We start from the raw sequence: 18669 nt of genomic DNA, 5'->3' as shown, positions 1-18669 counted from the left end.
CATGGTCCCTATAATTGTCTGAAAATAATCAGAACCACTTAACTCAGCTTTTAGTATTAGTAGTGAGAAATGATGCAAGAAAGCAAACTTATAAAGCATCAGCCAAAAAAATAAAAAAATAAAACTTCCAACATCACTTGTCCATCCCCTCCAATAGTTTTTCTAGTTCTTCGTTGAATTTATACAAACTACCCACTTCTGCAACAACAGATGGAAGTTTGTTCCAACAATCAACCACCTGCTGGCTAAAGGAAAACTTCTGCACATCTATTTTGCAGCTATCCTTCCTCAATTTGAATTTGTGTCCCCTCGTGTGTAGTCTGAGCAAGAGGAAGAATCCCATTAGCATTGGGCAATCCATTCAAAGTCTTAAAAAACTCAGTCAGATTTACTGCTCTCAATCAGATCAATTTGCAGATGCCTAGTCTCCAGATGCGGCAATTTGCAGAACCTTTCTTGGTACGACCACCATTTTGTCTCCTCACCAATCTTGTTGCCTTTCTCTGCATCCATTCCAGCAGATCTACATCTTTCCTAAAATGAGGTCTCCAAACCTCAAGATGTGGCCTAACAATTGCCTTTGTAGAATGGGATATTTACCTCCTTATCCCTGCTAGCTTTTAAGTGCATATTACAAAATTTGGTAGATCCATAATTTAAAAAAAAATCCATAAGAAAACTGAACTTATTAGAAAACCAGAGAACACATCCAGTTATTATAATAGAGAGAATGCAAAAGAAACCCAACCAGTGAAAAAATTTCATACCTCTATTAATTTAAACCAGTGATTCCCAACGTGGGCCTTCCCTTGGGGAGAAATTACCTGCGGGAACACTAAGAGGCAAGGGGACTGCAGAGGTGTGCTGGAGGAGGTTGGCCCCTTTGAGTGTGTTGGTTGCTTATTTGAAGTTGCCTAAGCTAAAACCTAGGGCGAAATGCCTTCCTTGCTGTGTATTTAAAGTTGTAGTGCTCTCATTGCTTTCAAAGCTTTTTTTTTTTTTTTTTTTTGTCACTTTGTTTGCATTTATGATGCAAACGTAAGCTCTTTGTTGCATTTCCAATGTCATATTTAGTGCAATGTGGTTTCAGTTGGTCATCCAACTTCTCTCCAAGGAAAGAAATCAACTCCAAATTACTAAACGTGGTGATTTAAGATTCCTGCTAAGTGACTTTAAACCAGACATTGAAAAACTGCTATCACTTCATCAAGCCTGTCCATCACATTAAGAATTTATCGAAACATGAAATAGTTACTAAATGTGGTGTCTAAGACTCTTGCTGAACGACTATCAGACTTTGAAAAGCTGGTATCACTGGATCAGGTTCATCAGTTTTGTTGAATTAATTAAGCTAAAAAGTTTTATTTGGATTTTGAGTTCATGTGGAATTAATTGTTACTGTTTTGAATTTTATTGTGTTATTATCTTCTTTAGTGGGCTGTGCAAACTGCTAGTCTGAATAATGTTTTTCATAAGGTAGGGTAAAGTGATCATATATGAAATGTTTAATTTAGTATGCTAAAAAATTCTTTATTCATTTCTTTTGATTTCATGATGAACAGTTTTATATATATGTATACTTCCAATATACTTGATAGAGCAGCAGTAATTCTTTATGAAGATGATTTATCAGAAATAATCCATATCTTGAAATCAATATCTGATGACCATATAGCTGAAATGAGGCAGCAAGTGTGTTTTTTATGGGAGACCTATTTTAGTAGTATGAAGAAGATTACAACTACTGTTCTTCAGATACTGAATGATCGCGTATTTGCTCATGTATCCCATTCATATGAAGACTGGAATAATGCTCCTCTGAAGGTGCGTAATTACTATTTCAGATTGTTTTTATAATACTCATTATATAAAAATGAGCAATATACACTGTTGTGTAAACACAGGTTTATTGTTGTCTATGTTTGATGCTTTATTAAAGATAACATAAAAACAAGGAAGATACCTTATATTATCCTTTGGTGAAATCCCATATATATTATTAGTATTTGTGCGACATTGTGAGTGCTGTTCTGCTTTTTCTTTTTCATATAATTGATTAATGTATGTAAGGAGATTTACAAATTATGTTAACTATTTCTTTTGATTTTTATTCCAAAATTTAAAATGTTATTCCTTTATTTTCTTGTAGAAGATCAAAAATGATTTTTGAATTTATAATCACCAATGTTAGCTTCATCTCACCCATAACACTCATAAAAAGTAACAAATTCAAAATCTGCAGCATTTCTTATATAATAAAAAAGGTTAAATTTAATTGAAATATCCTTATCACTATAAAATTTGATTTTAAATTTTAAACAGTTATTAATACTTCTGTGTATATTTCTTAGCAGCCATAGGAGTCAAAAGGATTTCTGCTAAGGCTGAAAACATAGTGGAGCAGCGAGCAAAGCAGCGCGCATAGCGACAAGCAAAGCGGAGAAAACAAACACACGTTTACATGTCAAAACAAGCATAGTGCAGCAGCGAGTAGAGTGGCTTCTTTCGGTAGTAGAGAGCAAAGCACAATGATCAAGCAAGTTTGATTTCACTGCTCTTATATAAGCACCCATAGTAATAATAATGAATGTGGATAAATTTATTAGTGCCATTTTCATACGAAATGCACTCTGGGACCAACAAGACAGGAATCGCCCAAAGGTCGCGGGTTCGAATCCCGCCTTGGGCTTGGATCAGAGTAAAATGCAAAAACTTTGGGAGGTGCATTATGGCCACAGAAGCCGATGCGCCAACAACTAACAAAAAAAAAAAAGAAAGAAAAGAAGAAGGGATATCCCCAGACTTTATTAGTGTTATTTGCAACTTTGTAGGGTTTCTGAATTATTAGAATATCACAGTTTTCTTCTTCTGCCTTTTTTGTGATTTGGCCTGCGACTGCATATGCTCTTTGGGCGTTTATTTGCATAAATTTTAGACTCTTGTTGTTATATCCTTTATTCAGAATTCCCATAATTGATTCTTTCCTGGTGGATGCTCTTGGCTTTCAGGTAAGTGGAACAGTTTCTATCACAAAGGGAGTGTGTAAGCGGCATCTTCAGGTCCTTGCAGTTCACACAAACCGGGTCTTTATCCTTGTTTGAGCAAGAGTCGAAACTGTGTCCCTTCTCCCCGCAGTGGCTGCAGGTCACAGTTGGGAACAGTATGTTCCCAACTGTGACCTGCAGCACAACTGTGACCAAGACAGCAGCAGCAGCGTAAGCAGTTTGGGACCGCTACATGCTCCCTGTATCGATGTGCTCACCAGTTTATGTATATTGAGGGGTGCCTCATTATGATTCTCTAGGCATCTGGCGTTAGTTTAATCACCCAATTTATGGCACTAACATTCCTGCTTTTTGTCTGATATTTTGGCCATACCTGGTAGGTCTTGTTGCAGGTTTCATCTGTAAATCTCCTCTGTAATGGTGGTTGATGTGTCCTATTCCAGGTCATACACCATGATGGACAGGCCCTTCTGCCTTGGTGGTTGAGCTACCAATCCAAGGGTGGGTATTTTGGTATCTTCTAAGATGCATTTAGCATCATTGCTGGTCACAGTTTCAATTATCACTCCTGTGTTTCAGGTTTTCCTGATGGACTTTATTCTTGTGCTCTTTAGGTCTCTGTGAGAGAGTCCATCACAGCTTTCTTAATATCTTCATTTGATTTGTGTCTGGGTATGGTGGGCTTGAGCACTACTAAGTGTGGTTTGGGGAGTAACATCTTTTGTCGGTGGCAGTTTGTCTCTGCTGTCTGGCTGGGACATTTGTCCTCAGCACTTCAGAATAGGTCAGAGAGTGTTGTGGCATTTCATTTTGCCCGCCTTGAAGGAATACTTCCAGTTTAGCATTGGTTGGCCTTTTCGGATTTGATATGAAACTTGAGGAGTTCCCATAATTGAGGAGAATAGTTTCCACCTTAGTCCATAGGGACACAATATCTGCTCGTAGCCATGTAGTAATTCAGTTGTTCTGTTCCTTCAGCAAGTTTTCAAGCTCATTTCTGAGAAACAGGATTTGTTCTGGGACCGGTCCTTCCGGCAGGGTAGAATAAAGGAGTCTGATCATCTGCGGCTTCTTTGTGGTCATCATTATTGATGGTCTCAGTCACTTTTCCGGCACAGTCCTCCTTTTGAGAATGGTTTTCTGCTGGCATTTTGGATAATGTCGTTTTTCCGAGATGTTCGGATTAACAGGATTCTATTGTTATATTCTTGGGGGCACAGAATAAAGGTGTTTGGTAGCTGACACAGGTTCGTGCTGTTAATAGCTCCTGAGTTATGCCCAGATTAAGTTTTGGGCTATCCCACACATAGAAATAACATCGGTAATCACAATCAGTCAAATAAAATACAATTTAAACCAGTGTCATAATCTGATTACAGGACTTAGTAAACGCAAACAGGAATACCACATGGTCGATAATGAGCCACACTCGGATGCCTGCAGCTTTCATTCCACTTGTTCAGAAATTTTTCCAAGTGGTTCCTTAAATAGAAGGGACCTTCCTTGTTTTAATGATATATATTGATCGATTATCCGATTAGTATTTCCTTTCTAAATTTTTCCCTTTTCGTCCGTGCTAGGCGTCCTTTGCGACCACATGACACGAATGCATTCCAATTTCAGTATATATTCCATGTTATAGTTAACTGGCAATTAAAATATTGTTCCTGTATCTATATACAGTTAGCATCAGCAATAATTAACAATTTTTAGCACCAAACTGTCAATATTAAACGTCCCTTGTTGTTCATGCATATGAACAACAATGTTCATATGCATGAAACTATTTAAGAATGAAACTATTTAAATTTACTATTAGGGCTTCCCAAGTGCTTGGTCCACTCTAATGAAAATCACATATAGCTATACATAACAATACATATACGGCTAGCATGTTACTATACAGCTTTACATATGAAAACTTAAAATGTACATAGTTCTTAAAATAATTGTTTAAATCTCATGAAAAGTCACCTGTAAGTCCAGTTTACTTCTCTCTATTGTTTGAGACCATTGCCGATTCAAAATTCCATGAAATCACTATAAAATAGCACTTTTATAATGGAGCTCACAAAAATGTGACTGTTTTGGTCAAGGAACTATTACTATTCAGATTATTCCAAAGCGAAAGTAGGAAAAAACCATGCTTGGAACCACTTTTGCAAATTCTCAACTGCAGCCAACCTAATTGTTTACAAAAAACTCAGAGCCAAAGCCAGACAAATTAGAAAAAAAGCAAAACGTGACTCCTGGATTAAATTCACCTCAACTATAATTGACACTCAAATTATCTGGAAAAAAATTCAAGCTCTCAATGGGAAATTTCTACCGCTGCAATCTCCAATAATACAATGGATGGGCAGGACCTAACCTCTCCTACTGATATTGCAAATTCTTTAGCAGAGTCATTTTATAATATTTCTGCCTCTTCTCCTTATGTGACCTCCTTTCAACACATTAAAACTAATGAAGAATGTCAAAAATTGAATTTTCAAACTAGACTCTCACTTCTTTATAACCAGCCTTTTACTCTAGTTGAACTCAAGGAATCCTTGAGTAAATCTCCAAATAGTGCAGCCGGACCAGACAGCATTCACTACAGTATGCTGAAGCATCTATGTGAAGCTGATCCAGGCATATTGAGGACGAAATTTTCAAGATTATAAATGATGCTAGAACTAGGGGACATAAATTCAAGTTACGGGGGGAAATGTTTAGATTGGACTGCAGGAAGTTTTATTTTAGCCAGCGAGTTGTAAATTACCGGAATGGGTTGCCTTCATGGGTGGTAGAGGCCGACAGTTTGGGGAAATTCAAAGGTCATCTGGATAGTACTTTCGGGTAAGGGAAGCGCATAGGATGATAGGTTTAATTTCCTTTTTATTTATTTTTTTTTATTTATTAATTATTATTATTTAGTTATTTATTTATTTATTTTTTTTTTTTTTTGTTTTTATCATTGTTTTGTTCGGATTTTTTTTTTTTTTTTTTGGCTGGTGCAGCATAAGCCATAGGCTTTCTTGCACCATGCGGCCGTTACTAATACTAATACTAATACTAATATTATTACTCTTCTATAACTGTATCTTTTCAGAAAATTCATATCCTCTGTCATGGCATCATTCCTATATTTGTGCAATACCAAAACTAGGCAAAGATCCTTCCCTAGTTCAGAATTACAAACCAATATCATTGACAAATTGTTTGGGCAATATCTTTGAAAGGATGTTGCATAAAAGGCTCACCTGGATTCTAGAGTCCCAAAATCTTCTTTCTGATTACCAGTATGGCTTCTGCAAAAACAGGTCTAGCCAAGATTTACTTGTAAAAATTGAATCCAACATACACAATGCCTTCATCATGAGACAGCATCTAGTGATGGTCAATTTAGATATTCAAAAAACATTCGATACCACTTGGCATCATGGCATTATTAACGATATGCATTAGTTGGGACTGAGAGGCTATCTTCCTCAAATAATTCAGAACTTTTTAAGATTATGCAATTTTCAAGTCTGATATCGAAACATGCTGTCAGCATCTCATATTCAAGAAGAGGGTGTTCCACAGGGTTCAACATGGAGTGCTACCCTATTTGTGATTCGGATCAACAACATATTGGAAGATCTTCCAAAAACCATTCAAATATACATGTATGCAGATGACCTCACTATATCCTGCTAGTCACAGAGTATGAATACTATCGAATGACAGTTGAAAATTGCTCTAGTCAGAATAGAAGCCTGGACCTTACACAATGGATATCGTCTTGCTGAGCAGAAATCCACCACTACTCACTTCTGCAAATTATGGTCACTTCATCCTGATCCTGAGCTAAAGATTAATAACATGCCAATACCCCCTTGCTCACACTGTCCATTTTCTTGGACTGGTACTAGATAGGAAACTGAACTTTCAAGCACATGTGACCTACCTTCAGACCATCTGCTTGAAGAAATTGAATATATTCCGGTGTGTGTCAACCATGTTATTGGGTGCTGATTGACATACCTGATCCATCTTTATAGAGCTCTCATCAGGTCCCGCTTGGACTATGGCTCTCCACTGTATGACTCTGCGAGAAAAACTACTTTAGAGCAATTGAACATGAACATGATCCAACACAGTGCTCTGAGAGTTTCTCTAGGGGCTTTCAAAACCTCTCCAGTTCGGAGCCTTTACATCGAAACTCATGAACCTCCCTTACATCTTAGGAGGAAAGCATTACTTTTGATGTATGCCGCAGAAATCCGCAGTCTTCCCTCTTACCTTAGTTGGAGATGTCTGTATAATACCGAATGGGAGTCATTTTACAATAGATCAACCAAATGAAAACTGACCTGCTCCACTTAGACTTAAAGAACTGACTCAAATATGGAATATAGAAATCAGCAATATATTTCAGGACATGACATCTCCTGATCCACCTTGAACAAATTTCCTGCAATACGACTACAGCAGACTCTCGATTTACTGGGATCGGATTAACTGGGACACTTCAAGACTCCAAATAAAAAAAATAAATAAAAAATAAAAAACCAACCAAAAATTATAAAATTCAAGTAATAACTAGAATAGGTATAAACAGATGTTTTGCAAGTCGGAAATAAGTGACAAGAAGCGACGTTATAAGTCGTTGTTGGGAGATTAGTATGTGTACCTATTATATTGCATCCCCGCTGTCTTCACACATGCCGCTCAAAAAAAAAAAAAAGAGAGAGAGAGAAACACAAATGTTTTGTTTGTTTTAGTGCATCGCATAGATTGTTCTGTTCGGTCGCACCGCAAAAGGACAAATTTTGTTTCGTTATTTATGTCAGCAATGTCAATTTTTTTTATAGTAAATATATATATATATTTTTTTTTTTTGTTTAGAAATCGCGGAAATTATGGATAAACGCAAAAGAGCTGTGTTTTCAGTTAAACAAAGACTTGAAATTATTCAAAAGTTTGAAAATGGTGCATCCTTTAAAATTAGGGTTATGGGGGATGGGATAAAGGTAGGGTTAAATCTCTAATGAACCATTATAATGTTGGTGACCAAATCATATGCAACATCGTAAAAAATAAAGGAAAGTTATTCGAGTTAAAATTTACATCGTAAAAAATAAAGGGTAGCATTGAATTGGACAAGTGAGTAGTAGGTAGTAAGTTTTTTTTTATCTATCGCCATATTTTTTACGAAGGTTGCTGAACATATTTTGATACAGTAAGTCCCCGACTTATGCAACTACAGAGTTACGTAAATTTTTTTTCACTCAATTTTTTTTTTTTTTTTTTTTTTTAGGATTGTAAAATTTAAAACAAAAAAAATAATAATAATAATAAGCAATCCATAATGACGATCACGGCACTCACAAATTGCACAAGTGAGATACTGAGTAACAAGCAAAAAAACAGGAAAGAAGAGAAGATTCTTATAATTTATTTGTGTTTTTTTTTTTTTATGACTGAAGATTTCAGTGAAGGGGACACACATTTCACCATAATAATGTAAAAATACACATAATTCCGGCTATTGGTATTTTCGCAAAGGCAATAAGATCGAGTTTACTACCTGTTTATAATTAAATGCACGAACAGAAAAGCCCAATAACATGGAAAGTGCAAATTGTTTTATGATAGTGACCTCCAGAAATGTGCTTTAGTAAAATGTGGCTCGCGTGGGGTGATAATAGTGAGTTTTCGCCTTAACCCTGTGAAGTTCTTTACAGAAAATTTCATCTTGACAGTTATCGTGGTGCCGACTAAGAGAATAAGTGAAAGCGGTGCTAGTAAATCTACTAAGAAAAGGAAAGCGATTGATTTGGATCAGAAAATTAAACTAATAAGAATGTACGAAAATGGTCAAAGATTAACAAGTATCGCGCTGAATTCAGATTTGTCAATAATGATATAGTAGCAACATGTTATTAGCCATTCCCGAGTTAGATAAAACTCGACGAAGTAAGAAGTTACATCTTACATTACTATTACGAAGTTGAGGACTTCTGTATTTTTGAATTAACCGTGAAATCGATTATCCGTGATTTGTTTTTTACCATCTATCCCGGAAAATCGAGAGTCTACTGTGTTTTCAACAGCGGGGGAAGAACACCTTGTCCCCCTCCAATATTGCACAGTTATGTGAAACTCACTCTGCTTCTAACTCACAGGCCTATAAAATCTATACAGAGGGATCAAAAACTGAGACCCAAGTAGGTGCTGTGGCAATCTTCCCTTTATTCACCATCTATGTTTCATTACCAGTAGAATGCAATATCTTTACTGCTTTAAACTCAGCTCTTGATTGGATTACTGAACTTTTAATTACACTTGCTTTAATATACACTGACTCACTCAGTGCTATCGCTGCTATAATTAGTAGTAACAACTCCTCTCATCTTATAATAAAACAAATACATTCCAAGTTTCTTGCTTGTAATGAGTCAAACCAAACTGTGACATTCTGTCTAAAAAATATATAAATTCATACACCGACCATTGAATAAAATTTAAAATTTAATATGACTGCAATCTTTACACAAAAATATTTACAATAAACTATTGCGGAATGCTAAAAACTGTAATAAAAGATCATTTACAATAAACTTTGCTAAAATATAAAACATTAAAAGCGCTAAAAACCTGAAGCTTTCGGGAGCGTCAGCTCCCTTCTTCAACAGTGATATGACTTCCTGCAACATCTCCTTAAGTAGCAGGCTCACGGTACCTCCACACGTGGTATTTCTCCACGTGGTTCAATTGGCACATGGTCAGCACCCATAGTGGGGCAGTCCGAATATGTTGTTAAAGACAGTAGAGAGTTTGTGAATTTTGTGGGGAATTTGACTATAAATGATGATGAGAGCATGATCTCTTTTGACGTTATATCTTTATTTACATGTATTCCTATTAGTCATGCAGTATATTGTGTAAAAATGGCATTGACCAGGGATGCCTCCCTTGGTAATAGATCACTTCTCGGTGTGGAAGACATTTGCACCGGGGTAGAATTATGTCTAGCTAGTACTACCATGTTGTTTCAAGGAACTATGTATAAGCAGGTTCACGGTACTGCCATGGGTTCACCTATTAGTGCCACCGTGGCCAATTTGGCCATGGAGGAGTTGGAAAGTAGGGTTTTTAGTGGGTGTTCGTTTCCTATTAGGAATTGGAGAAGATATGTTGATGATACCTTTGCCCTGGTCCAGAAGGGGAGGGAGGATGATGCCGTTTGCTGGCTTAATAGCTTCTCCCAATTTATACAATTCACCTCAGAGGCGGAAACGGGTGGTACCCTGTCATTTTTGGATGTATTGATCTCCAGGGTGGGTTTTAGACTTAAGACGTCAGTGTTTAAAAAACCCATGTGTAGAGGTCAATACACCCATTTCAATTCAGAACAAGCTGGACAATACAAGAATAGTGTAGCAAAAGCTTTATTTGACAGAGTAAGATCACACTGTACCACTTCTGAGGATAAAGAAAAAGAAATTAATCGTGTCACGGCAGAACTTAGAAAGTGCGGATACTCCCAGAGGATCCTGGATAGATATAGTAGAGGAGTGTCCGAACGTAGGGAGTCGTTCGTTCCGGTAGCCACCGCATACATCCCCTACTATCCGCGCCTTACTGAACATCTGGCAAGAATTTTACGGGGTTATGGGACACGCTGTGTACAGCTTCCTGGGTGGAGGCTGTGCACAGCTGTGTCTCAGGTCAAAGACCGCATACCAAAAGATCTTAGTGGAGTGGTTTATAGAATAGAATGCCCGGATTGTGGGGAGTGTTATGTGGGGGAAACAAAACGACGGCTCAGGGATCGTCTGAGGGAACATTTAAATGCCATAAGAACCGCTGAATACAACAAGTCTGCTGTGGCCGAACATTTTTGGGAGAAGCAACATCAAATCTCCCCGGAGGACGCTATTATTTTGGATCGTGCACATGGATACTGGGAGCGTAAATGGCTCGAGGGTTTACGGATTAGTTCATCCAGTAGGAATACCATGAATAGAGATAGAGGTATACGTATTAATCCTATCTTTGAAACAATTATATTAAGGTCGGATGAACGATTTTCTTTGCCACGTTCCCGAGACATTTCTGCTTCCAGTTCTGACCATGTTCCAATTGAACCACGTGGAGAAATACCACGTGTGGAGGTACCGTGAGCCTGCTACTTAAGGAGATGTTGCAGGAAGTCATATCACTGTTGAAGAAGGGAGCTGACGCTCCCGAAAGCTTCAGGTTTTTAGCACTTTTAATGTTTTATATTTTAGCAAAGTTTATTGTAAATGATCTTTTATTACAGTTTTTAGCATTCCGCAATAGTTTATTGTAAATATTTTTGTGTAAAGATTGTAGTCATATTAAATTTTAAATTTTATTCAATGGTCGGTGTATGAATTTATATATTTTTTAGACATGAGTTTTCCCGACCTCAGAGGCCTCTTTCAGGATACTGTGACATTCTGCTGGATCCAAGAACATTCTGGAATAGCCGGCAATGAAAGAGCAGATCTTGCAGCCTAACAACCAGAAACTACTATTTTGCAGACTTCTAGTTCCATATACAGATTACAAACACATTATCTGTAAAGCATATTATAATAGCTGGTCTGTAATCTGGAAAGGTTATTCAGGAAACAAACAGGTGAGATGAAATAATTTTAGAAAAGGTTAAGGATTGGACATACTCACCTCACTCACCTGTATCTAATAATGAATGACCACACTCCCCAATGCTCATGTCATGTACAACTGACTGTTCGTCATTTATTGGTAGACTGCCCCCAGTTTCTAAATATCCATTCAAACCCCTTCAAATCATTTGCTAAGGCACAATCAACATTATCATTAATGCAGATTCTCGGAGATGATCCTAATAAAACAGAACTATTTACCTTCCTAAACTGTATAGATATATATCATAAAATATAACACCTATTGCAATAAAGTTAGTATTTCATACTAGCCATTTGAAAGACACAATATGGCCCTGGCAGCCTATGTGTTGTAAAACTCCATTACAACAAGAGCTGATACCATTATGGAAAATTACAAAAATATTAAAATTAAAAATGAGACTGGTTTGAAATAAAGGGATTCTTTTGGAGACAGTAAATCAACAAGACATGGATAAGATTATTAACCCCAAGGGCTCACATCTGGTGAGTATGGGTTTTGCACACCCAGGGTCCTGAGCTGGATATCATTATTCTTCTCTTTTTTGGTGATTCCCTTCTACTTCTGACTCTTGTTCTCTCTCTCTCTCTCTCTCTCTCTCTCTCTCTGGGTAACTCAGAAATTATTTTTGGCTGGTGCAGCATAAGCCTCAGGCTTTCTTGCACTATATGGCTAATATTAATAATATTAATAACTTGCCAACATTACAATCAGTTGGTCTTAGATCTGAGAATCCTAAAATTAACAATCCATCTCTGTTTATTTATAATGTACCTAGGGAGTATACTAAAGAGGACTTATTCTAGAAAAATTTGTGATTTTTAAATTACGTATGAAGATGTTAAGAATGAGACCATAATTTAGGTTCGCTACAGGATCTAAAGCTAAAGTAATAAATTGGGTCATTGGAGTGTCCCCACAGTTATTAAAATGTCTTTTGATCAATGACAGAATTTATTTAGGATATACTTCCCATAAATTTAGGAAATTTGTAGTAGTAAATAAATGTTTTAAATGCTTAGCTTATGGACATTCATCCATTTACTGTACACAAAAAGTTGTTTCTTGTGGGCATTGCACATATGGTGGGCATACGTTTGCTGATTGCCCTAATAAAGATGCACCACCAAAATGCATGAAGGATTGCTAGTGGATTACCTTCTGTCCAAGATGTATTATCCCCCAAATGTATTTGAGCTCCAGAAATTGCTAGGCTGAGGACTGTTAATGAATAATTGATAGTTCAACAGAGATTTACTCTAATATTGGGTCGGTTTCTTTAACAATGTAAATTAATATTTCGCAAAATCATGAGCAGTTGCTGAGAAGATAAGAGTTGTGGCTGTGGAACGTCAAGTGGATTTGATCTGCTTGCAAGAACCATGTGTTATAGGTGGTCAATTTGGCTCAGGTTATAAGTTGGTAGGATATCCCAAATCTTTGAGATCAGTGTACATAACAGAAGAGAAACCTATAAGCTAACAGTATCAGTTATTACCAGCACGAGTACTTCTTTTATGGTTTGTACTCTTATATCTATTTATGGCTTTTCTTTTTATGTACTGTGTTCCTTCAGAAGATTTTCAAGTTGCTTTGAATACATTGGAAAGGATTTTTGTTACATTGGGAAACACAAATATTGTTATTTGCATGTATTCAAATGCAAAATCAAATTTATGGTGTAGTGTTCATATGGATTTACAAGGATGACTTTTGGAGGAATTATTTCTTTCTGTGAAAGGAATGTAGTTAATAAGGCAGGGAAGCTATTTACTTTCTCCTCTACTCAAGGTCAATTGAATATTGATGTAACAGTTGTTTCAACAAATATGCTTAGACATATAGTAAATTGGGATATAAAATTGGACTATGCAGTGATCACAGATCTATTATGTTTGCCAAAAGACATCACCTGGCTATGAGAAGTAGCAAGTAAATAGTAAGGACGAAAATGGTAAATAGAAAGGATAGTCTAAAATGGACTGATTTTTATTGACATGGTGACCTGTATAACACATTTGGATGAAGTGTGATATTAATTCAAAATTATCAATTCCTTCTATCATTTATTGTAACTTGAAATATTTCTCTAATGTAATAGTTCAAAGTATTAAACTACAATACAAATCTACCTACAAAATAAAACTACCATATTATTTATAGTAAAGTATAACATAGTTTTCAATGTGTAATTACACGTTTATAATTCTACAGTAATTGACAAGTAATGCTTGCTTACAGGGTGCATTTGTGCAGTTTGTGGCCTGAGTATGAAGGGTTTCCTTGAGGAGTCCAGTAACACATCAATTCTTAACATAGTCTGTTTTGTAGTTTATACACTTTTGTCACCAGTGGTTCAATGCATTGATAACAAAATTGTATCCTTGAGCCTCCAAGAATGTATCCACTGCAGCAGTGACATCACCATTAGTGAGAAAATGGATGCCACCCAGGTATTTTTTCAAATTAGGAAATTGGTGAAAGTCCAATGGGACTAGGTCTGTTGAATATGGAGGATGGTCCAAGATTTTAAAGCTGCAGTCATGCAATGACAGACTTGTTAGCAGCTGCATTGCCCTGGTGGAAAAAGACCCCTTTGCTGAGTTTTTCTCATTGTTTGTCTTTTACATTTTCATGCAAATGCCTCAAGTCTGAGTAATAAGCCCTATGACTATCTGTTCTTTGTGAAGCTAATCCACTAGCAACCCTCTATCAGCATCCCCAAAAACAAATGCTAATACCTTGCCAGCAGAAGGAATCAAGTTGGCTTTCTATGCAAGGGGAAAAGAGATATGTTTCCACTGTTTACATTGCACCTTTGTCTCTAGTTGAAAGTGGAAGTGGCGGATCCATGTCTCATCCATGGTCACAAACCTTACAAAGAAATTTGCTGGATCTGCTTGAAAATTATGCAAATGTTCACTTGACTTAACAGCTATTGTGCATTTTTGTTCTGCTATCAACAGCTTTGGGACCCATCATGCTGACACCTTTTTCATGGCGAGAAATTGTTATTATGTGGTACACATGTTCAAATGAGATGCCCAAGATTTTGGCACTATACTAAACTGTCACTCATTACTCTTTGTCGGATCATGCACACTATCAACAACTTCTGGAGTGATGGACATAGGTCTTTCACATCATGGTTTATCTTTCAGGTTCTCCCTCCTATGTTTAAATTCTGCTGCCCATTTCTTAACCATATAATAGGAAGGAGCATCCTTCCCCAGTGTTGTAAACATATTCTCATTAATTGCCTTTGCTGTTGGTCCTTTTTTCTTAAATATTCAATGACTGCACAGTGGCTAATTTTGGTCTTCTTTCTTCATTCACACAACTTAATTGACTTCAGGACCTGTAATTAAAAAATACCTTATTGAAACTGCATAAAATTTGGTGGTTTACTGTTTGAAGTGTTATACATTAGGTACAGAAATTTTTAAAACTGTACAACTACCCTTTCATACTCAAGCCATGAACTTTTCAAACACTGTCCCTCGTATTGTGTTTGGCAAATTTCCCCTGATTTCTTATTCATTGAGTGCATACCAAATATGTTATTGAAATCAGCACTGTTATTTTTAGAATACTGTATTAGCTGTTTAAAAATGGAATTTTATATAAATTTTCTCATTTGTTCTCTAACAGCATTGTTATTTTGTTTGTTTTTTATTATAGATAGGGACGTCATCCCCACTTTTCTTGCCAGTTATCACTCCAAAATCCCAAGGTTTTACAGCTGTTATTCTTACCTATGACCGTTTAGAAAGTTTATTTCAAGTTATTCAAAAGGTTGTACAAGCTCCGAGCTTAGTTAAGGTACTTGTAGTTTGGAATAATCAGAAGAAGACCCCTCCTCCAGGTTAATAATTTTTCCATTGAATTTTATTCATTTTTATATTTTTTATGTAAATCTGAAGTAAGTTCAGTAAAAATCTAATCATCAGTAGGTACATGTGATATGTTACGCTTATTTGCAGAAAGTCACCCAGAGCATCCTTCCGATTGTTTCATCAAATGCAGGACCATTCTCATAGAATTCCTTCACCCACTTGTTGATGAAACCAGTTGCATATAGCATGCTGTACTTCATTATCTAATTGTAATTGGTATTTTTTTGAATAAATAAATTTGATAAAAAAAAAATAAATAAATGAAAAATAAATTGTAAAAAATAAATTTGATGAATTTGAGATTCTGATGAAGACATCGCAAAATTGGATAGTGTTAGGATATCACAGATGTGGTGTCACACAGAGATAAGGAATGCAAATTGGAATTTAGGGAGTACAATGTGTATAGAAAGGGAGGAGGTCATGCTGTTAGTTAAGAAACACATAAAATCTAAGGAAGTGCATCCAGCTGACATGGGTGGACATTGCAATGTTGAGTCAGTTTGGTGTGACATAATCATTGGGAAAGCAAAATTAAGAGTAGGAGTGTGTTATAGGCCAAATTACTCTGAGTAAATTGAACAACTGTGCAGAGGAATAGTGGGCCAGTAAATCAGATTTTCTTATAATGGGGAATTTTACTTTCCCAGATATGGGTCGGTCACTTGACCCATATCTGGGAAGATTTATTGGATGATTGTTTTCTACAGCAGCATGAGGCAAATAGAGGGAGTAATAGTCTTGATCTGATTATCAGCAGAGATTCTTCATGCATAAGGAACCTGCAGATAAAGGAACCACTGGGTGGCAATGACCACAGTGTGCTGATGTGGGATTTACTTAAAGATGTAACTACCATCAGGGGTAAAGGGAAGGGTTTTTGCTTTCGTGAAGATGACTAAGTGGTTCTCAGACAGTTTTTAAATTCTATACAATGGGATCAACTGATGATGATACCAACAGCAAATTCTAAATGGGAAGTATTCAAGGAAGTAATCTTGGAAGCTACTAGGATTTTTAACCAACTAAGAAATACTGTTCAAGATTTAGGCCTAAATTAATGGCAGATGAACTAATGAGAGTCTTAGCAGAGAAGAAAAATGCATGGGATACATATAAATTAACAGGGACACAGAAAACTATGGTAGATAAAAGTTGGTCTGTAATCAAGTCAAAAAGGAGGTTAGGCAAGCAAAGGCAGATTATGAGAAATCTTTGGCAAAGGATGCAAAGAAAAACAGCAAAGACTTCTTTACTTATGTAAACTCTAGAAGGAAGGGAATGACTCAGATTGGTCCACTTGATATCTAAGGTTCGATTATTGATGAAGCTGCTGAGGTAGCTGACAAACTGAATGAGTATTTTGCATCTACATTCACGCATGAGGAGTTATTCAGGGAGGAGAATGCCAGAGGTGAATTAAACTATGGTAGTGAATTAAATGATTTTTTAATAAGTGAGAGCCAAGTGGAGGAGAAATTGCTGAAGATAAACATTAAAAATGCACCTGGAGTGGATGTGATCTATCCAGTTAAATTAAAGAGGTAGCAAAGGAAGTAAGAAAACCCTTAGCCATAATTATTAGAGCTTCCTTGGACTCAGGGGAGGTATCCATGGACTGGAGATGTGCAAATGTGACTCCAATTTACAAAGTTGGATCAAAGGGTGACACAAGTAATTACAGACCTGTACAGAATTAATGGAGGCACTGGTTAAAGAAGCACTGCAGGATCATCTAGATAGTCAGTAGGGAAGTGGAAGCCAGAAGATTATCAAACTCTAGCAGGGAGCTAAATGATTTTGTAATAACTGAGAGTAAAGTGGAGGAGAAATTGTTGAAACTGAACATGAAAAAGTTACCTGGGGTAGATGGGATCTATCTAGTTATATTAAAGGAGGCAGCAAACAAAGTAAGCAAACCCTTAACCATAATTATGAAAGCTTCCTTGGACTCAGGGGAGGGACCCATGGACTGGAGATGTGCAATTCACAAAGAGGGATCAAAGGGTGACACAAGTAATTACAGACCTGTTAGTAATTACTCCAAAGGCCTCTGTAGCCAAGTGGTCAGGAGTGGGAGTGCAGTAGCACACGCTCCTTGAGCAGACCGGGGTTCAAGCCCCCGACTGCTAAATACGGTTGATCTGTCAACCCGCACTGAACCAGCGTGGTAGATTATGGCCCATTTCCCTCAACATGAATTGTTGAGGAGGATAATGGCGGCAGTTTACCCTTTTTTTTTTTTTTTTTTTTCAGTAATTACTTCTGTTCAAGGGAAAATAGTGGAGTCAATGGTTAAAGAAGCACTGCAGGATCATCTAGACAAGCCTGCAGTTTAGTTCAGACACAGCATAGATTTGTTAAGGGGAAGTATTGTCTGACCAATTTGATTGGATACTGTGATGTGGTCACAAATGAACTGGATGCGAAAAATAATTTTGATATCATATACGTACCTGGATTTTAGGAATGGTTTTGATACTGTTGCACATGGAAGCACTACTGTACAAATTGGAGTAGTGTGGCATTAAGGGCAAGTTGATATAATGGATAAAAGGATGGTTGAGTGAGAGAAGACACAGAGTGGTAATCAATGAACACTGCTGTTCATGGACTAATATTGTTAGTGAAGTCCCCCCAGGGTCAGGTTTTGGGCCCTTGTTTTCTGTATTTATCAGTGATATTGATGAAGGTATATCACGGTTAATGTCTAAGTTTGTAGATAATAAGAAGGTTGGCAGGGTTGTTAATGACAGCAATGATAGTATACTATTGCAACAGGATCTCAAAGTTGAGCAGATGGGCTGAGAGGTGGCAGCTGAAGTTTAACATTGACAAATGTAAAGTACTGCATATTATTATCATTATCATTATTTATTATTATTAGCTATATGGTGCAAGGAAGCCCGAGGCTTATGCTTCACCAGCCAAAAAAAAAAATTCCCAAGTTACCCTGTGTGAGAGAGAGAGAGAGAGAGAGAGAGAGTAAGTAAGTAAGTAGAAAGAAATCACTAAGAATGCAAGAAAGAGAAGAATGATGATATCCAGCTCAGGACCCTGAGTGTGCCAAGCCCATATACTCACCCGATGTGAGCCCC

At 36.8% G+C, this 18669-nt stretch overlaps 1 protein-coding gene across 3 annotated transcripts in view; it reads left to right on the top strand.

The window, feature by feature from the left end:
- The window catches only part of sotv (exostosin glycosyltransferase sotv), a 266617-nt gene that overhangs the window by 159708 nt on the left and 88240 nt on the right, over nucleotides 1–18669 (top strand). For all 3 annotated transcript variants that reach the window (XM_090389106.1, XM_090389104.1, XM_090389105.1), the window contains exons 8-9: nucleotides 1599–1824; nucleotides 15357–15540. In XM_090389106.1, the coding sequence (XP_090245232.1) occupies nucleotides 1599–1824; nucleotides 15357–15540 (410 nt within the window). The remainder of the gene's footprint in view (nucleotides 1–1598; nucleotides 1825–15356; nucleotides 15541–18669) is intronic.

The sequence above is a fragment of the Mastigoproctus giganteus genome, chromosome 14, assembly GCF_048544385.1.
Source record: "Mastigoproctus giganteus isolate SK-2022 chromosome 14, ASM4854438v1, whole genome shotgun sequence".
Taxonomy (NCBI): Eukaryota; Metazoa; Arthropoda; class Arachnida; order Uropygi; family Thelyphonidae; genus Mastigoproctus; species Mastigoproctus giganteus.
This window is presented reverse-complemented; position numbering and strand designations above follow the sequence as displayed.